A 22,299-nucleotide genomic window follows, 5' to 3' on the forward strand; every position below is an offset into this window, starting at 1 on the left:
AAGGATATACTTCCCTGTGCTATACAGTAAGACCTCACTGCTTATCCATTCTAAATGTAATAGTTTGCATCTACTAACCCCAAACACCCAGTCCACCTCACACCCTTTCCCCTCCCCCTTGGCAACCACAAGTCTGTTTCTATGTCTGTGAGTATGTTTTTGTTTTGTAGATAGATTTATTTCTGCCATATTTTAGATACGACATATATGTGATATCGTATAGAATTTGCCTTTCTCTTCCTGACTTATTTCACTTAGTATGATAATCTCTAGTTGCATCCACATTAAATTAAAAATTTTAGATTTGCAGAAAGGAAGTTTATTCGACTTAGTTTATAACACCTGCAAAGAGTTAATTCTGTAAAGGTGTGTTGAAATATCAAAATTCTGGCAAAGTTTGAATCTGACTACCATCCATGAGAATGCAGGTTAGATCCCTGGCCTCGCTCAGTGGGTTAAAGATCTGGTGTTGTGGTGAGCTGTGGTGCAGGTCACAGAGGCAGCTTGGATCTGGAGTTGCCGTGGCTGTGGCAGAGGCCAGGGGCTACAGCTCTGATTTGACCTCTAGCCTGGGAACCTCCATATGCCCAGTGGGTACGGCCCTAAAAAAAATATATATATATATATATATATATATATATATATATATATATATATATATATATAAAACATAAATAAAGTTCAGAGGTTGCATTATTTACGGAAAGGCCCTGGATGTATGTCAATATCCTCACTCTCTGTAATGGTTCTTACCCTCAGGCGGAAACACTGATTAAACAAGATCAATGCCTTGTTGCCTAGTAGATTTTAATTTTCCTTCTCGCTGATACTGTTCATTAAATTAACCCTAGATTAACCATGGCTACTTACTCTTACCCTCACCCAGTAGTCTCTGATTTCCTCTCATGTTTCCCTAAAGACTCTGCTTAAGTTATAGGCTAGGATGGGCCTTCAACAAAGAGAGTCTCAGCACTTCACGGACAGAAGTTGACCAGATACTCTTCACTCGTGATTATTTCAAACAATGGACTTAGGGGTAAAGGCTGACAGAAGAGCTGACATTACATACATACTAAGCAGCTAAATCAAATTTGCAGGACTTCTAGTCCAGAAACAGATGACTTTATGAAATCAAATTAATGACCCAAAGTTAGGGGAATAAGAATCAATTACATAGAACTGATTGAACTGAAACTGGAAATCAAATTTCTAAATGTGGATATGTGTTCTAGAAAACTATTGGCATTATTCATTCTTTTTTGTTATGTTTTTCTTTTTACGCCCCACCTGCAGCATATGTAAGTTCCCACACTAGGGGTCTAACTGGAGCCAAGTCTGAGACCTACACAGCTTGCAGCAACACTGGATCTTTAACCCACTGATGGAGGCCAGGGATCGAACCTGCAGCCTCATGAACACTATCGGGTTCTTAACCTGCTGAGTCACAACAAGAATTCCACATTGGCATTATTCTTAAAGTTATATTTTCTGATAGGGAAAACCCTTTTCCAGTTCATGCTGATCTATCGCTAATCTTCAATTTAGTTGACTCCAATTTTGCAAACTAAATGAAACATTCTTTTAATGGTAGTTTACTTTCCCTAGTCCCTCAGAATTCAGGAAAAAATATTTTTCTCTGAGTCACTTTACTTTTTAATGGCAATAACATTACTTGGATAGGCTCAACAAAAAACTGTCCTCCCTTTTACAGAGATGTAATCAAAGAGATTATGCAACAGGCGACAAATTTAGAGTGTCTCATTTAAAAATAACTCTCGGAGTTCCCGTCATGGCTTAGTGATAAAATAATATTCACCCTAAAAAATTATGCTTAAAAGAGAAGAGGAAAATGCAGCACTTCGTTCTCATTCATTAGTGGACTTTCCTATTTCCTCATTATTTTCAGTTTTTTTTTTTTTTTGTCTTTTTGCCTTTTCTAGGGCTGCTTCCTGCAGCATATGAAGGTTCCCAAGCTAGGGGTCTAATCGGAGCCCTAGCCACCGGCCTATGCCGGAGCCACAGCAACACGGGATCCGAGCCGCGTCTACAACCTACACCACAGCTCATGGCAACGCCGGATCCTTAACCCACTGAGCAAGGCCAGGGATCAAACCTGCAACCTCATGGTTCCTAGTCAGATTTGTTAACCACTGTGCCACGACAGGAACTCCATATTTTCAGTATTTTTTACAGTAATCATAAATCCACAGAAAAAGACAGCTCAATAAATTTTTTTGAGTATGTGCAGTTTGGAGTCACTATATGTACTAAGATATGTCTGAAGGGAGTATGGGGTGTGTGTGTGTGTGTGTGTGTGTGTGTGTGTTTGTACAGTACAGAAAGACGGTTGAGCACCACTGGGGCAACGTTTCAACTTTACAGACAACTCGCTATACCGAAAAATGTACTGCCTAATTCTCAGTGAGTTGTCATTTCACTGACTGTTACTGTCACAGCATATACATGCAACTGTGATGATATTAGTAAATCAGTGTTCATTCATAGTCTAAAGAGAAAAGTTTGTAAGACTTTTAAATAAATTCAGTAAAAATTCACAACTACCTTGGTTGGATTTATCAAGAATTTAACCTTGTGAGACCTCTGCAGAGCTATTTAATAGAATATTAGGCACTTGTAAGCCTTCAAAATATCCAGGAGTTCCTGTCATGGCTCAGCAGTGAACGAACCTTACCAGCATCCATGAGGACTCAGGTTCGATCCCTGGCCTCGATTAGTGTGTTAAGGATCTGGTGTGGCCATGAGCTGTGGTGTAGATCACAGACATCGCTTGGATCCCATGTTGCTGTGGCTCTGGCCTAGGCAGGTGGCTACAGCTCCAACTGGACCCCTAGCCTGGGAACCTCCCTATGCCATGGATGTGGCCCTAAAAAGTCAAAAAAAAAAAAAAAAAAAAGACAAAATATCCATATGTGTGACTAATAACCGTGGAAGAGGAGGGTTAGCAGGAGTAAATCTAGGAAGGGACACCAGTGGCTGGTGTACATGGAAATTCTACATGCCCACATATATCCTTAGAATTTGTCTCCAAGAAGCTGTTCAAGGAAAAAATGAGGTCAAGTCAAGTGAAGAAGATTACCAGTCGCTCCATCTCCTGCTCCCTGAGTCTCTCCTCCCTCTGCCGCCGATGATAATCCATCAGGTCATCTCGTCCCGAAATGGAGCTGATGCTGCTTTTCCGTTCCCGAAGGACAGGCTGGGGGGTTCCCGAGGCCTGTCTGAGGCTGTCCAGATCTGCATCATCAAACTCGACAGACCCACATGAGAAGTTCCTCCTGGCTGTAAACACTCTGTCCAGCTCTCCGGGAGGAAATGAATGACCTGGGCTAGTCCCAGAGTAGGAAGCCCTATCAAGGTCATCGGAGGTACAGGAAGAGGTCGAGGCCAAAAGCATCTTCCGAGCCACTCGAGGACTGGCAGGGATGCTGAGGGTGGAACTCACATAAGGATTGCCCTCAGAGGCAGAGGTTTTATAAGGTGAAGCTCCTGAGCTCAGAGAAGAAAAATTCAGGTAATTGTCATTGTCTAGGATGCTATGAGGTAGATCCTTTTCCCCCAGTTTTGTTCGTTTGGAGTTGCCCAGAGAGCTTCTTGGAGGCAAACTAAGAGGCGCCAGCTGGCTCTCTGTGGCCCTGTGCAGCCTGGGCAGAGATCGGCTGTAGGCGCCCATGTGACTTAGGCTGCTGCTCGAATACTTCCTAGTTCTTAAACCTATGTTTTCCGATGCCAGCTCCTTGTGTCTGGTCAACTTGGGTTGAAATGTCAGGTTGTCCTGGATGCTTATTTTCCTGGCTTGCTTTGGGCTTGAAGGCATGCTTGCCGCCCCTGACTTGCTGATGGGCGAGGAGCCAGTATCACTCAGGGAACTTCCATTCCACATGGTCAGGAGTGAGCCAGACCCTTTTCGGCCTTCCAGCCCTCCAAGAAAGTAGACGTTGTCATGGGATTTGTTCCTTGAGCTATATTTGGAATAGGGAGGCTTCTCTGAGAGCCTCAAGGACCTTTCGGTGTCCCGGCCAGTAAAATGATCAAAGTCCACTCTCCCCAGTGGATATCCACCAAGGGAGGCTGAAGCACTGAGTGAAGGAGTGGGAGGTTTCATGGAAATATTTTTGTCAGTTCCATCGCAAGAGAACTGCTTGGTTCCCTGGATTTTGGCCAAAGAGGGGCTACTTCTGACACTGGTTCCCAAAGGAGAAGGGCTTCTTTTAGCAGACACGGGTTGTGAAAGAGTTAAATACGAACCTGAATAGTCTCCATTGGCTTTAAATCTCAGACTGGAAGAATATTTCTTGGGGCTCAAGCTCTCCATCATGTTTTTGGAATCGTTCTCCAGGGAATTCACCACTAAGCCCACCTCTAAGCTACCATTCTGTAAATCCAGCTGCTTTTGCATGTGGCTCTGCTCTGCCATAATTTTGTTGGAATCTGTACAAGGAGAGAAAAAAAGAGAAAGTTTTACTTAACAAAGAAGATTTTAAAAGACCAACTAGTGGTCAGCCTATATCAGGACAAGCAGCTTTGCAGTCTGACCTGATGTCATTAACAAAGAGAAATGTTGTTTTACTAATAAACCTAGTAAAGCTGTCCTGCAAAATGAAGATGAAAATAAAGACCACTGATCTGGGATTTTGTTTGTACAAAAGAAAAATAACTCAAGAGGACATCAGTGTTATTTGAGAGGAACAAATACCCAACCAGGTACAGGTGCAAGATGAGGTTGGTACCTAAAAAAGACAATGTCCCTTTAGTGTTCTCTTCCTTGGAGGACCACCTGCTTCCTGAGTACCTAGCAAACACCCAAAGGAATGATGCAATGGGCCTTCCTTTAGATATTTTGTGAGAATCATTAACTGCTCAGAAGTTAAGTCCTGAGCAAACTAAATTCACCTTCTGCCAGAGAAAGAGAATTTTTTTGTTAGATACTGATCAATAACATGAGTGTTAGAAGACGACTCTTTAAAAGGGGGCTATGGGAGTTACCTTCTCAACGAAAAGACTTAATAAAAGCTCCTGCACACATCACAGACAGGTAAGTGATAGCAGAGGAAAGAGTGCTCCCCATGTTCCTGCCATATCAGGGTCAAGGAGGAATATTTAAAAACCTAAAACCGATGTATCCTTCAAGTTCCCAGGCACCTCAAGGGCACTGAGCTCATCCTGATCTCTCTTCTCTCATGGAAACACTGCTCTCCTTTGCACCTATCTCAACCTACCCATTCTTCGAGGCTCAGATTGGAATTTGATCTTCCATGATGAAAGAAAAAAAATGTTTAAGTATAGTTGATTTATAATGTTGTGGTAATTTCAGGTGTACAGTAAAGTGATTCAGTTCTATGTATAACTGAAGTATATACTTTTTCAGGTTCTTTTCCCATATAGGTTATTACAAAATACTGAGTATAGTTCTAAAAGACAAAAAATGTTAAATATATTTTATTGGAGTATAGCTGACTGAAAGAAAATTTTTGAAATGGATGTACCCATAAGAATATGTTTTGGACCCTAGTTTGAACAATATTAACCAAAGAAACTGAAGTTTAAGCTTATGAAAATGTCTTTTAATTACAAATTATCACTGCAAACACAAAGGCTAATATTTCAAACTGATAAAATATTTTCTTTAGATTATCATCAAAGTGAAAACACAATTTAAACATTCTTATTGAACTCATTGTCCTCCAATGCCTTAGGCACTTCAGACACTAGTTACTACATCTCTGGACTATGCACAAATAGTATCACTTATGGTTAGTCATCAATATCATAATGTGTTTGTTTCTGCAACTAGGACACAAGTTTAAAAAAGAGGGTTACATCTAGTATTTCCATCTTATTGTTGATGCCTCCTGACTCCCATTGTGCTACAGGTGAGACACTCAATGAACTTGAGTTTTCAATGTCAATCACAGCCTTCCCCATTCCCTCCCAGCTACAGATGGAGGACTTTCACCTTGCTTACTCGGCCTCACAGATTTCCTGCAGGCATCCTACTAAGGAACTGCTTCTTACCCACAGAATAGGGCCAAGAAACAGTTTGGCAGCTTAAACTGGACCGAGTCCTCACATCCCATAAAGCTGCAGCTCTCTTCAACAAGCTCTGCCTTGGGTTCCTTATAACCCAAGCGTAAGTCCCGCCCTGATGAATAAAAGCATGATTATCTTTTGAAGTGGACCTAAAAAAAAAAAAAAAGGTAGATTCTCCTTTAGAATTGCCTCCCAGCTAGGATCTGGCTCTGGCCAGGTTTTTCATTCCTCAGGGACAATACCATCTCTGACCACAAGACAAATGTTCCTCTCAGCAACTGTCTACAAATTCTGACCTCAAAAGTAACACCAGCCTAGTATGAGCTACATCCCATCATTTCCCCTTGGAAGACTGAAACCAAGAACACCTCTAGTCTTGGTTCCTTCTATTTCCAACTAACTTTATCACTTGTTGGTTTGCCATGAAGAAATTCTAACAAACCTTCTTCAGGTTAACTTTTTTTCTTTTATAGCCACATCTGGGGCATATGAAAGTTCCCAGGCTAGAGGTCTAATTGGAGCTGCAGTTGCAGGCCTATTGCCATAGCCATGACAACACCGGATCTGAGTGGCATCTCTGACTTACGCTGCAGCTTGCGGCAACACTGAGTCCTTAACACACTGAGCCAGGCCAGGGATCAAACCCACATCCTCACAGAGACAATGTCAGGTTCTTAAACCACTAAGCCACATCGGCAACTCCTCCAGTTAAATGTTTTTGAACTGAGGAAACAAGGATATAGGTGGATTCTAAGAACATTACCATGTTATTTATTATGGGGGGAAAATACTCTAATTGCCCAACAATGGAGAGAAAGTTAAATTAGCTACAGTATATTAATATGAGTGAATATCATATTTTGAGGTATATTTGAAATAATATTTTGAGGTATATTTTATATCTTAGAAAATACATTCATCTAATGCTAAATAAATTTTAAAAGGCATACATCAACAAGTACAGTTTTCTCACATATACATCCACCTATACACATGGATTACATAGAGATGTTTAAGCCAAAATCCTAGAATCATCACTGATCTCCTCTATTACTGTATCCTCTGTCTTCTACCATCTATGTCACCTCTTTATTACCTCCTTCCTCACTTTATCCAACAGACTCTATTGAAATTGTCCTTAAAACATATTCTCAATCTGATTATTTCTTGCCATTTCCACTGTTACCCACCTATTACAAGCCAATATCTTCTCCTCCTTTGTTCAAATGCCTATTCTGCAGAAGAACAGTAACAATGAGATGAAAGAAATAACACCAAAAAAGTTAGCAGTGGTTTTGCCTGGTGGTGGTATTACCAATGAATTTTAATTCTCCTTTTTCAAACGAGTTTGTATTTTCCACATTTTAGGCAAAGTGTTTGGGTTGCCCTGACAATTAAGAAGAGAAAATATTGTAAAATAATATGAAAGGATCTATAGCAATACTTCATTTTTAAGTCAGTTAGACTCTCATTTTTCCTGGGCTCTTGTCCAATCTTTGAGCCAGATATTAACTCTTCCAAAAAAGGTTACTTTAAAGAACGTCTTGACGAGACTAACTTCACATATAAATATTTGAAGACTTCAACATTTTTTCCAAATCTTCCAAATGACTCAGACAAGAATAATAATTATGCAAATTTACCCATTCCATACTTTATGCATCTGAAAAAATTACAAAATTAAACATACCACCTTCCCTAATACAACTAAAGTGAACACAATGATTACCAAAAAAGTCTGCAGATTGCTGACTACAGCTTACTTAATACTAGTATGCTCCTTTTTACAATGCAGTTATTAGAGTATGTCATTATTTGAAGTGATTCAGCTTACTATATTGAAAAAGATTAAAAATATAACAGGTAGTTTTAGGTTCTTTATTTATTAAGTAGGTATTCAGTGCCTACTGCCTATCAGATATTGTATTAACAGACATTAGTGTTGCTCACTATTACTCCTGTTCTCCTTTCAGAAACTTGGCAGTGTTGTTCTTCCCAATTCCCAGGACATTAGGTGTGGCTATGTCCTTTGCTTTGATCAATGAAATACGAGAGAAGGTGACATTTCAGTTCCAAGCTGAAACATCAAGAGCTAGAGCATAATTCACAATTTCCATCCCCAGCTAAGATGACCAGCTTGCATCCATGTCAGAAGAGGCTTCCTTAGGCTACCTCCCTCAGTGAGGACAATGTGGAACACAGCCTTTGCCAACTCAAGATTGTCTTAAGCCCTTAAGGTTTGGGAGTTGTTTCTTACTCTGAAGGTGTTAATCTTCATTAAGTGCCCACTATAAACCAGGCTTTGAGCAATGCCCTGGAAAGTATGTGGTCAAAGACACCATTTCCTGCCTTTACATAGCTTAAGAGTTCAAGGGGGAAAACACACGTGTGAATAAACGGTACATGGTGTGATACATGCCTTAACAGAGGATTGATTGACAGATCAGTAAAAAAGCATGGAAGGGGGCTTGCCCAGTGAGAGTGGTAGTCTAGGGAAGTTATAATAGAAAAAAATGACAATGAAGTTAAGTCCCATTAAAGGAAGGGAGTATTATCCAATGGTAACATAAAGCCACCTCCACACCTAAAATTTTTTGGTTTTCAGGATATAAACAAAATCTCAAGCCCATCAGAGGTCAGACCACTGGTACTTCCAGCAAATATCCTGTCTCTGATGAATTAACAACAGAAATTGTGTAGGAAAAAAAGTAACAGTTCTTTTCAATTTTTAATAACCACCTCTTTCTCTCTCAGAGTTGTCTAAATCCTTTCCCATCTCTACCACCACATGAGATATGCCCTCTAGGGTCCAAGCCTATGTCTATCCTAAGTGTGGTTTATACTGGATAGGGATCCTCCAACCATTTAGGATATTCTGGATGAGGATACAAAGGGAAATCCACAAGCAAGATGTTAGAATAACAAGAAAAGAATTAAAGCCAGTTAGTGGGGAAGACTTTAGTTATAAGCTAATGCATACAAAATGGGAAACAGAACTAAGTTACATAGAAGAGGTATTCTCACCATGTGTGGAGACAGCAATCCTGAAAGGAAGCCAAAGAAGATTCTGTTCAATAAAAGTTGAAAGCTAAGTACTGAACCCAAACTCTGCATTTTCAATATTTAGGTTAATGGTACAGAAGTGACAGTTTAATACCCCACGTCAAAATGGTTACTTAAAAGTTTAATTTTTGACTTAGCAGTATAAGACATTGATGTCATTGTAAATGATAAAATGTATTAATATAGTTCAACCTGTTTGCAGTTGCAAATGCAATTTAATCACTCAAAGGAAATATTATCAACTCTGTTCCCTCTTCATTTGGGCCAACAAAACTATAGACCATCAAACTACCATAGAATATTCTTACTACCTTACAGGGAGGCAACACTGGGTTCCCCTTTCCTCCTCACACACACTTTAAAAAAAAAATCAAAATATTTAATTACTGATGTGGTTTGATTTGTCAAACAAAATACAATGCCAAATTATTCCACAGTGGTATTGGCTGAAAGAAGATCAGCTTTACAGTTCCTAGGGAACAGACAAGCAGGACATTTGCAAATAATAAGCCACATCTGAGCAAGAGCCATGCAACATTTCTCCATTATTTGTACTGCTGAGAAAGTTACAGATGATTTAGATGGAAGAACATTTCAGAGAATATTTTACAAGATATTTATGTCTGATACTCCAGTTTTGCAGTTCAACCTTATTGGGTGTAAAATATTAGATGTGTAAAATGCTGTATGTTTAAAGACGTATCATCAAGTATACATATGGCGTTCACTCATTTCCCTGAGGCTTAGTTTGTCAGCTTAGCATGTCAGCTTGAGATCTCCTAAACCCTCAAATGAATTCAACTCAAGAGGTGGAGAATCACACAGGTGGCCTTTACAACCCTAGGAGTGACAATAATGGTTATTGATACCTCTCCTTCACTACTTCCAGAGTGTTCTTTTCATTGCAGGTGAGATCATCAGAGTGAGCCCTAGAGATGGGAAAAGCATAGGGAAATGTAGAACAGTGGGAAGGCAAGGCGAGTGGACCAGGCCGAGGGTAGCTGATTCAGTAAGAGAGACCAGGTTTAATTCCCCAACAGGGAGGGAGAGAGAGATGGGAGCGGGCACTGCAGACAATGTTTAGTTCAGGAAAAGAAAGGCAGAGGCAGCAGCAGGTGAAAGGGAACTGCTGGAGGTGTTGCCAAAGTGACAAACAAGAGGGTGGGCAGCAGGTAGGGAGGTCTGTGTTAACATGTGTGAGAGGAGGTGAAGAAGACTCAGAGGATTCCACCCTGGCCTCTTGATCTCCCCTGGTGTTTACTTTTGGTTTCCTGTACATTTTATTTAAATGAAAAATAGGTCTCAGGGAAATTATAAAATCACCGTCTTAGGTTACCGCGGAAGCAAAACAGTCCCAAGGGCACCAATGGCTCCATATATTGCATGCAAATGCCCAGAAAGAGAAACAGGCCTGGAGAAGAGAGGAAGGCATCTGGTGCCCATTTGAGAGAAAAGACATCACTGGGACCTCTAAACAGGAAAGAACTTCATGTGTGTCGAAATGTTACTTTCCAATCTGTACATTTAATCCCTCCAGAGCTCTTGTTATTTTACCACTTTGAAATGTACATCATCTCACTTTCCATCAGAAAATGCCAGACTTTTTGACCATGGCCATTCGGGCACCACCTAACACCAGCCAGAATGGCCATCATCAAAAAGTGGACAAACAACAAATGCTGGAGAGGGTGTGGAAAAAATGGAATTCCTGCTGGTGGGAATGTAAATTGGTACAACCACTATGGAAAATAATATGGAGCTTCCTCAAAAAAACTAAAAATAGAACTACCATTATGATCCAGCAAGACCACTCCTGGGCATATATGCAGAGAAAACCATAATTAGAAAAGATACATGCACCCCAATGTTCACTGCAGTACTATTTAAAATAGCCAAGATCTGGAAGCAACCTAAACGTCCATCAACAGAGGACTGGATAAAGAAGATGCAGTGCAGATATACAACAAAATATTATTCAGCCATAAAAAAGAATGAAATAATGCCATTTGCAACAACATGGAGGGAGCTAGAGATGATCATACTATGTGAAGTTAGACAGTGAAGGACAAACATCATATGACATCACTTATATGTGGAATCTTAAAAAAAAGGATACAAATTAACTTATTTGCAGAACAGAAACAGACTCATTGACTTTGAAAACAAACTTATGGTTACCAAAGGGGACATGTGATAGGGGCAGGGATGGCCTAGGGGTTTGGGACTGGCATATGCACACTGTGGTATATGGACTAACTGGCCAGTGGGGACCTGCTGAATAGCACAGGGAACTCTACCCAACATTCTGTGATGGTCTACATGGGAAAAGAATCTGAAAAAGAATGAATGCATGTACATGTGTAAACTAAATCACTTTGTTTTACAGCAGACATTATCACAACATTGTAAATCAACTATACTTCAATAAAACTTTAAAACATAAAAAATAAATAAATAAAAATTTGACCTTTTAATTCACTGGAAGAAAAAAAAAATGCCAGGACTCATTTAGAGATCTCTGGAAGGTCCCATAAAAAGTCACAGTACTTTTTCCATTGAGAAGAAAATTATTTGAAAAACGAATCTCCATAATCATGTTTGAAAGTTTCTTGACAGATTTTTTTCTCTTTGGCACAGTGCTGGTATCTGTTTTAAAATACAATTCTCCAGCTCCCTTTGCACCAAATAGTCCCACAGTGAAGCTAATCCCGTCCGAACTGTAAACCATCAATGGTGAATTCAGAGCACTGTGATGACCAGACCAGAGCTGTAGGGATCTCAGTTTCAAGATAATGAAAACATTCCCGGGGAGCAGAGTTTTCAAAAACAAACATATCGAAATGAAGTATTTGCTAGGTCATGTTACTGTGGTACACGAAACGCACTTAAAAGTCTGACCTATATATATATATAAAGGCAGTTTTCCAGGTACTTTAGGGCGTGTTTGGAGGATTTCTAAATTATACAACGCGTTACTTGTTCTTTTCCACTGCCATGCACAAACTCTTCTTAGGATCAGCCAAGATAGCAGGAATTAATCAAAGAGGGACTTGGATTAATCTATCATTGCCAGAGCAAGTGATAGAAAAATGGAAATCTCTTCATGTTGCTGGGAAAAGGGGATGGAGGGAGAATGGCAGGAGCAAATTCGAGAAAAAGAATCTTTAAAAAAAAAAATCATGAGAGTGTAGGTTTAAATTTCCACTTTATAAAAAAGTCTGAGTCTCTACCGTGTCCTCCAAGGAGCCTCAGGGCTGAGGTGCTGGCTCTGGGAGCATATTCTGCCACAAGCGGTGGTTGAGAGCTGCCGTTTCAAGCTCTCCCAGCGCACTGGTGGTCCACAGGCTGGTCTCTTTCAGCGATGATGTTTACGATACGGAAATGTTTTAAAGCATGTACTGATGACACGTAATTGAACTCAGACACCAGCTTAGAGCAATCTGTCAGAAGCAGTGCCATTCTGGGGGGCGGGGGGCACTTCTCTGGTGACCAACGGAGCCAGAGGGGAGGAAGCTTTTAAAGGACTGAATAGGAAAAACCAAGAAATCCATTTCAGCCCCAAACTCAGAGCTTAAGAACGGAGAACAATGGACACAAAACCTCCCCCTTTTCCCACTAATCCCAACAAGAAAACATGATGGGGGGGAGGGGACAGGTCTGTTGGGAGGCGGCTAATTAGAAGCTTCAGGAACAACCACTTCCTTCTGTAGCAATATTCTCATTTCAGAAATCCAGAAGCAGCCTGTTTCCCCCACCCTCCGTAATTCAAACGCCATCCTCAGTTAAACCCTCTGTCCTCTCAACTCTGCTTTGGCAAATATAACCCTCCTTTTTCACAAATATTTCCTTTCATCACTAAATCCTCGGCCTCGTGCATCTCTGCAAACAAGCCACACCTCTCCACACAACCCCACACCCATCAGCAAACACCTCCTCTCAACACATAGGCCCAGATCTTCTTCAAATCTTTCTCCTATGCACAGTTTCTGCAAGCAGCCCTACACAGGACCTTCCCACTGTCAACATCCATCCCTAGAGGAGCTCCACTCAACCATGCAACTGGCTTCCTAAGCTCTGTTCCTCTAAACTCTTCCTCCACACTCAAGATTTTACACATCTCAGTGCAGAGGGGGAAAAAAAGCAAAAACAAAAAAGCCAAAATTCTTTTAGTAGACATAGTGCCCTTATTGTTCTGCAAATAAACAGGGCGGCAAATGGATTGCCACTCCTTGTTCCTTGTGCCATGTTCTCTGTCATTTAAAGATCTGCCTATTTGAACAAAAGTGATCATTATCCACCAGATACATCTAGACAGGCTGAGAGTCTCTAAGGAAGGCATTTTTATCTCTCAAAAAGATCCCAAAAAGCAGTTCCACAGGAATAAGTGTATTTTAATGGCAGAATAAGGAGGAGGCTGTTCATGCAGACTGAGTCTATTGAAAGAGTAAACCTTACAATGTGCAGACACAAACACACATAGTAGCAGATGCAAAGAGACAGATACAAACAATCCACATGCCCACAGTGATGCATGGCCATGGCTGAGGAGAAAGGGAGGACCACTAGAATGCTGATATGACCTCTACGTCCTGAAAACATCTAAAGGAAGAGGTAAGGGAGACCATTAAGAAAAGAACAAAGGAGTTCCCGTCGTGGCGCAGTAGTTAACGAATCCGACTGGGAACCATGAGGTTGTGGGTTCGGTCCCTGCCCTTGCTCAGTGGGTTAATGATCCGGCGTTGCCCGTGAGCTGTGGTGTAGGTTGCAGACGCGGCTCGGATCCCGCGTTGCTGTGGCTCTGGCGTAGGCCAATGGCTACAGCTCCGATTGGACCCCTAGCCTGGGAACCTCCATATGCCACGGGAGCGGCCCAAAGAAATAGCAAAAAGACCAAAAAAAAAAAAAGAACAAAATATCTGAGGATGCCTCAGAGAGGAAAAGAACACAAAAAGAACACAGAAGAGGGTGGGGAGTGACTGTCGGCGGGGGGGGGGGGGGGGGGGGGGGGTTGGGGTGAAAATTGAGAACATTTAATGCAGATGGAGGAAGTGAAGTGAGGACAAAAAGGTTTAAAAAGTTTCGGCTTCTTCCTTCCACAATAAAGGAGTCTAACCCCACCCTACCATTCCCTTCTGTCACCTCTAGCCTGCTGAAGTCTAAGTTCTGTCAAAAAAGAATTCCAGGTGGCATCCAATCTAAAAGTAATCACGGAGTTCCCATCAGGGCACGGTGGAAATGAATCCAATTAGGAACCTTGAGGACAAGGGTTCGATCCATGGCCTCGCTCAGTGGGTTAAGGATCCAGGGCTGCTGGGAGCTGTGGTGTAGGCTGCCACACGCAGCTCGGATCTGGAGTTGCTGTGGCTGCTGTAGCTCCGATTCAACCCCTAGTCTGGGAACCTCCATATGCCGTGGGTGAGGCCCTAAAAAGAAAAAAGAAAAAAATAAAAGTAATCACAATTGACAGCAATAACCATACTTCAAATAAGGATCTTTATCTCCTGTGATCAGAGGCTACTTTTAAATAAGTCTAGATTATTTTATTTTAGGGATTCTTAAAATATTAGGGGACTCTTACTTAAGAGGGTAAAACATCATTTACAGGGACTTTAAACAATTTTGTGCAAGTCTCTTGAGTAAAACTTGTCTGTATGAACTTTAAAATATTCTTTAGACTATCCAAAGAATTTGATAGCATGTTTCCTGTGATAACTGTCTTCAGCCTGTGAGGGGGAAGGGCAAAGCAGGAGGAAGGGCAAAGCAGGAACAAGCTCAAAAAACACGGTCATTCAAATTCCCTTCCCACTCGCCTAACTCCTGACTTTTATCTAAATATTCAAGATGTGACTCTTACCAACTGGACTGACATTTGTGTTTATGTCATTATCAGAGCAGCTTTAGCAATACTTAAAGGCAACCCAGTATTAATTTAATAAGTATATATGTATAATAAAGTTATATGTATAGGAGTTCCCATCGTGGCGCAGTGGTTAACGAATCTGCCTAGGAACCATGAGGTTTCGGGTTAGATCCCTGGCCTTGCTCAGTGGGTTAAGGATCTGGCATTGCCGTGAGCTGTGGTGTAGGTCGCAGATGCGGCTCGGACCCCGAGTTGCTGTGGCTCTGGCATAGGCCGTGGCTACAGCTCCCATTAGACCCCTAGTCTGGGAACCTCCATATGCCGCAGGAAGCGGCCCCAGCAAAAGGCAAAAAGACCAAAAAAAAAAAAAAAAAAGGTATGTGTATGTTAAGTTCAACATATCAACACAATGATGTGGTAGGAAAGTTCTCAAATTAAAAGCTCTCCTTGGGAGTTCCCATTGTGGCTCAGCAGAAACAAATATGACTGGTACCCATGCGGACTTGGTTGGATCCCCGGCCTCCCTCAGAGGGTTAAGGATCCAGCATTGCCATAAGCTGTGATGTAGGTCACAGACGTGGCTCGGATCTGGCGTTGCTGTTGCTGTGGCTGTGGTGTAGGCCAGTGGCTTCAGCTCTGATTAGACCCCAAGTCTGGGAACCTCCATATGCTGTGGGTGTGACCTTAAAAAGACCAAAAAAAAAAAAAAGCTGTTCCTGATTATGGAAAATACAAGGAACAGAGGAATGTATTAAACAACACCGTGAAAATGCTATTACTTAAAATAAACTATGAGAAAGTCTGGGGGGGGGGGGGACAAACACCAATGTCTTCAATTAGCAAAAAAAAGCAAGGAAAAAAAAAAAGAGGAAACTGTTCTAGATGAAAAGAGACTCAGGAGACATGGAGACATAGTAATTAACACCTGAATGCAATGTGTAGACCTCATTTGGATCCTCTTTTGAACAATTCAACAAAAACTGTATGGGACCACTAGAGAATCTGGACATGACTGGAAAAAAGGTATTTTAATCCCTGCCGTGTTTTTAGGTGTGATAATGATATTCTTATATTTTTTAAAAATCCTAAACTCCAGAGTTCCCGTCGTGGCGCAGTGGTTAATGAATCCAACTAGGAACAATGAGGTTGCGGGTTCGGTCCCTGCCCTTGCTCAGTGGGTTAACCATCCGGCATTGCCGTGAGCTGTGGTGTAGGTTGCAGATGCGGCTCGGATCCCGTGTTGCTGTGGCTCTAATGTAGGCCTGTGGCTACAGCTCTCATTCGACCCCTAGCCTGGGAACCTCCATATGCCGCAGGAGCGGCCCAAGAAATAGCAAAAAGACAAAAAAAAAATCCTAAGCTCCTAGATTTACAATTAAAAAATTTTATGGGGAGTTCCCATCATGGTGCAGTAGTTAACAAATCCGACCAGGAACCATGAGGTTGTGGATTCGATCCCTGGCCTTGCTCAGTGGGTTAAGGATCCGGCGTTGCCGTGAGCTGTGGTGTGGGTCACAAACTTGGCTTGGATCCTGCATTGCTGTGGCTCTGGTGTAGGCCAGTGGCTACAGCTCCGATTAGAACCCTAGCCTGGGAACCTCCATACGCTGCGGGAGCGGCCCTAGAAAAGGCAAAAAAACAAAAAATAAAATAAAAAATAAAAAAACTGTATGGATAGAATACTACGTATTTGAAATTTGCTTTATAACAATCCATGTTTGGTGGGGGGGGAGTAAGGTCTACAGATGAAATAAGATTGCCATATATAGATAATTGCTGAAGCTGAATGATGGGTATTGGGATAATGGGATAATGACAGCAATATTCTTTTAATTTGCATGTATGTTTACAATTTTCCATAATAAAATATTTAAAAAGTGAAAGATGTGTGCATTCTGAAAATCAGTATAAATAAAAACATATGAATATATACTGACTTAAAAATTATAGTGGCTTACTTACAAAGAAGGATGTGTTCATATCAGTGGTTCCTAGCAGATTTTTTTAATATGAAATATTAACCCTCTATCATATTTAATTAAGCTCCTAAAAGCTGATTTTTTTTTAAGTATCTTGGAGAAATTTGAAAGGAAATGCCTTGTCTAGGTTACCAGTATCAGGCCATTATATTTGGAATACTTGCAAGATAATGGTAGGTGGGCCATCTAAACTTCACTTCTATGTGTATCCAGATAAAAACTTTCCTCTTCCGAAAGTTAAAATGTATGGACAAAAACAGCTAAACCTGCCATATCTTGAAGAATTTCAGCCTCAAAAAAACATTAAAACACATGCACACACACTCCTTATATATTTCTGCTAAGAGAGAGACTAACAAACATTATAGATTATTAAATTATGTGATGGCTTCTCTGAAAGTGGGAGAGTTCTCAAGGTAGGAAATGACAGACTTTATATTTTGAGGATTCCTTATAGAATCCTAAGATAGTTTTAGCTGAAGGTAAATGTTTCTAAAATTTTCCCCAATAAAGGCAATATTTCCCTCTGCTTCTTTTTTTTTTTTTTTGTCTTTTTGCTATTTCTTGGGCCGCTCCCGTGGCATATGGAGGTTCCCAGGCTAGGGGTCGAATCGGAGCTGTAGATGCCGGCCTACACCAGAGCCACAGCAACACGGGATCCGAGCCGCGTCTGCAACCTACACCACAGCTCACGGCAACGCCGGACACTTAACCCACTGAGCAAGGGCAGGGACCGAACCCGCAACCTCATGGTTCCTAGTCGGATTCGTTAACCACTGCGCCACGACGGGAACTCCGTCCCTCTGCTTCTTATTCCTGATCATTGGCATAATTCACCCTGGGATCGAATAATGCTGATTGCAGACCTTGAGGAATCCTCCTCTATTATGTGATCACCACAGGGATGACAAAGCCAAGAAACAGAGAGTCACAGAATAACTAAGCTGGAGGGCTTGAATGTCTGAGTACACCTGTACTGCTGATGTACTTCCTGAAGCAGAGGAGTTCTCCAGGAAAAAGCATCCTTTAAAGCCAATTTTATGCAAGAAAAATATTGACTCTGGGAATCACCTGAAACCACCCCATGAGCCATAACTGGAAGCTGAGAGTCTATGGGAGCAAACTCTGCTCTTTGTATCACCCTGTCCCCATTCCACACTATTGAGCAAAATGCACTCTCTTAAGAACCATCTTCTACTTTTTTCAAAGTAACATTCACAGAACCCAAACTGCACCATGTTCCCCATCCCCTTACCCAGTATTTGTAAGTGGACTCAGGAGAGGTGAAACAAGCTCAAGTTGACCACATCACCCATGCTCATAGTGTTTTCCCTTTTAACTCAAGAAACAGAGTGGATGGGCTCTAAAAACACTATAAACTAAACAAAACAGTAATGATGCTGTCCCTTTATTACTTAACCCTTGATTATACAAAGTGGGTTTTAAGACTCTTAATTTTTCCCTTTCCTGCTACCAACCTTTTTCACCATTTATTTTGCTTGGAAGGAAAAGGGAAAAAAAAGGACTTGAACCAGCAGAGATCAATAAACAACTGGCTACTTTAAATTTAATCAGTGCTGTTTTCTTATAGCTGGCCAAAAGACCTAATAAAGGAAATGGTTACATTAGGATGTTATTTTTATTGTAATGGCCAATCTAGTGCAAAGCACACTGGACAGGCTGCCAGGAACATGAGTCAGGAGACCCGTCCCTAAGCGCTGGTTCTGCCAAAACAACCAACAGAAAAAGAGCCAGAGCAAGTCACTTGGCCTGTCTTCACCTTGTTTTAGCAGAGGTTTCCACATATTTAAAATGGTGAAGGGGAACTAGAGGTTCTTTCTGCTCCAACTTCCTAGACTCCCATAGATACAGGTTAAATAACACTGGAGTGCCAGTTATACAACGCAGGAAATGGAAATGACCACAGAACAGAAACATGTTTTAGTGATAAGATGGCAGCTACCTAATTGGGAAAAGACTGCACGAGGGCTGTTGCCCATGACCTTCCGAGGGCACAGTAAATTATTTCAGCATAACATAGTGGGAAAAAGGCCTGGTCAGAGTTATGTTAGTGTAATACAATATGGGTATTTGATTCAGCATGATGTATAAGAAATATTTTGTCTACATTCCCAAGGCTTGCAATTTCCTTAGTAAATCTCAAACTGTTTTTGAAAACCCACTTCTGCAATGACGTAAGCAGTTGTGACTGCCAGACCTCACTTCCCAGTCCCCTCTGAATATCTCTTGGCTCTGAAGCATCACTCACGCTACATCAGAACTGGTAAAAAGAGTGCAGAAACTGGCTTTCCTTTGCTGTTACTTGCCCTTGTTTTAGCAATACAGTGGTCAAGAAACAAATCTAGAAGAAATCTTGTAACCTTTTTAGTCTTTTTTTTTTTTTGTCTTTTCTAAGGCTGCACCTGCGGTATACGGAGATTCCCAGGCTAGGGGTCTAATCAGAGCTGTAGCCGCTGGCCTACGCCAGAGCCACAGCAATGTGGGATTCGAGCTGTGTCTGCGACCTACGCCACAGCTCAGGGCAACACTCAATCCTTACCTCACTGAGTGAGGCCAGGGATCGAACCCACAACGTCATGGTTCCTAGTCAGATTCGTTAACCACTGAGCCACAACGGGAACTCCATCCTTTTAGCTTTTTTATTATTTCGAATGCTAACTCCACGAACATATTACCATCTGGAGAGGTCGCATGCTGCATGCAAACAAAATATTCTAAGATGATCAACACCACATTCCAATGAACTCTAGATTTAGCAGCAAATCATAAAAAAAGCTGACCCTGCTTAAGGTTACAATATTAAATACTGGCATGAACAAACTTTTCCTTTTCCCTTAATTTGCAAAGTAAGGAAAAGCAGTTCATCTAAGAAATCAACCCACCCACACTAGGCAAAACAAATATCCCTCATAAAAAATTCTTTCAAAAAGTCTCCTGGCTTAGCTAGTTAAGGATCTGGTGTTGTCACTTCTGTGGTGAGGGTTCAAACCTAGTCCGGGAACTTGCTCATTCCCGGGGCATGACAAAAAAAAAAAAAAGTGTCCATATAACTTAATTTGTTACTCTACATCTTATTTATGTTTCTTTTTTTTGTTTGTTTGTCTTTTTGCTATTTCTTTGGGCCACTCCCGTGGCATATGGAGGTTCCCAGGCTAGGGGTCTAATCGGAGCTGTAGCCACTGGCCTACGCCAGAGCCACAGCAACACAGGATCCGAGCCGCGTCTGCAACCTACACCACAGCTCACGGGCAAAGCCGGATCGTTAACCCACTGAGCAAGGGCAGGGACCGAACCCGCAACCTCATGGTTCCTAGTCGGATTCGTTAACCACTGTGCCACGACGGGAACTCCCCTTATGTGTTTCTTTGTATGGCAATCTTCTCCCACCCCTAGCTTTCTTACTAAATCTCAATGAAATCATTTTTATATTTGGGTTTCTCCTATTGACCACTAGCTGCTTTAGATAACAATCTTGCCTTTAAAACAGATACAGCACAAAGTTTCTTTTCAACATTTAAGAAACATTCCTAAATATCATGAAAACAACTGTGCAAATTAACCCCCAGAGGATGTGAATTTCTGGGTGTCAGAGACAAGTTCTGCCTTACTAAATATTTATTTTGAGGGGGTTTGAAAACTTGACCTACCCATTTTGGTTTTATTCACTTTCAAAACCCAAGTGTCCCATAAATTCAATGTCAGTAAATATTTCCAGCCAACAATTATAAAAGAAACAAACAAACGCATCGTCTTGCCCATCACCTGAAAAAAAGCTAACTAGGATGACTAGAGGAAAGTTGATAATGAAAAGGGTGCTATTCCCCTTTACTGCAGCACCTGCAGAGAGCAGACCTCTTAACAGAGTCATCACTTCTGAATCATTTCTAAATATACTACTATGTACTTGGCTTTGAGGTGCACCCGTTAACTAGTTGTCAAAATGATAAGAACCTACCACAGTGAGGTCCAGAAGCTCTTCCAAGAAAGGCACACAAAAACATTCTTCTATATTGCCAGAACCTCTCAGATTTGAGGAGTACAACTACCATGGCAGAACCACTTAGCACACAGAACAGAGAATCCATATTCAGAGGCCTAATGGCTAATCATAATGTAAACGGAAGCTCGGCCCAAGGTGCACAACTTTTCTGATAATCAAAAACTCATTAAGGAGTTTCCATTGTATCTCAGTGGTAATGAACCACAATGAGTATCCATGAGGATGTGGGTTTGATCCCTGGCCTCGCTCAGTGGGTTAAGGATTTGGGGTTGCTGTGAGCTGTGGTATAGCCTGGCAGCTACAACTCTGATTGACCCCTGGCCTGGGAGCTTCCATATGCCATAGGTGAGACCCTAAAAAAGAAAATAATAAATAAATAAATAAATAAACTTGTTGAGATAACACCTTTCTATTAACAGAGCCATTCACAAATACCATGCTTTTTAAAATCTCCTAAGAAATGAACAAAAATGTTATATTACTATTACTTTTTTCTCTATTAAGTAAAGAGATGGAATGGTAGAGATGGGTGGGGAGGAGGGAGTGGTCAGAGAAAGTACAATGAAACAGGAGTTTGGAGGTTTGGTTTGCAGGTTCTTACTAGCCAAGCAAGTGGATTCAGATAAGAGGATTTCTGAGATTCCTTTTACCCCCATTGTTATTTTGCCCAACTGCCCCAAAGAAGTGCCATGCTTGAATTGTCTTCAGGTCCCTAACTCAAGTTCTATGCAAATATCACACTGATCTTAGATATCCACTCATCAGTTTATGAATTTCCCCCACAACTGCCCCAAAGCAAGCTCATTTCCTTATATACCAGCTGTCTTTTTAAACTCTGTACTCAGGAAGCCTCTCTCATCCTCCTTTCTGTGCAAGACAACCCTATCCATTCATGCCCTCTACCCTTAACCCATGAGGCAGGGAGGGACAAAAAAAAAATCTCAAATGTTCTGTTTTGTACCTGGATTCAAAAGCAGCATCTGCTATGAATGTGGAACCATCTGTTGCCCACTGTGCCACAGGAAGGATGGAGCAGGCATCAGACATGGAGTGTCACAGGTCACACAATAGAATTACCCTCTTCTTGGGGCTGACACACTCAGGCACATGCTCCACAGTCCCTATGGCTAACGCTACCCTTCCCCCATCAAAGTTTATTTATGGAGAATGTTACCTCTAAATACTCACAAAAGGTCAGGTTCTTTTTATTTTTTTTAATTCCATTTGTCCCAACATCAGTTTTTCTAATCCTGGGTTGTATCTAAAACTTACATCTATTACTAACTCACTTGAGACTTTGCCAGTCACTAATCTCTGGGCATCTAAGTTTT

General features: G+C 41.3%; 1 protein-coding gene across 6 annotated transcripts in view; it reads right to left on the reverse strand.

The window, feature by feature from the left end:
* The window catches only part of PHLDB2 (pleckstrin homology like domain family B member 2), a 247,294-nt gene that overhangs the window by 96,953 nt on the left and 128,042 nt on the right, over nt 1–22,299 (reverse strand). For all 6 annotated transcript variants that reach the window (XM_047792739.1, XM_047792774.1, XM_047792765.1 and 3 more), the window contains one exon: nt 3,098–4,446. In XM_047792739.1, coding sequence (XP_047648695.1) covers nt 3,098–4,446 — 1,349 coding nt within the window. The remainder of the gene's footprint in view (nt 1–3,097; nt 4,447–22,299) is intronic.

The sequence above is a fragment of the Phacochoerus africanus genome, chromosome 1 (genome assembly GCF_016906955.1).
Source record: "Phacochoerus africanus isolate WHEZ1 chromosome 1, ROS_Pafr_v1, whole genome shotgun sequence".
In the NCBI taxonomy this organism is placed as follows: Eukaryota; Metazoa; Chordata; class Mammalia; order Artiodactyla; family Suidae; genus Phacochoerus; species Phacochoerus africanus.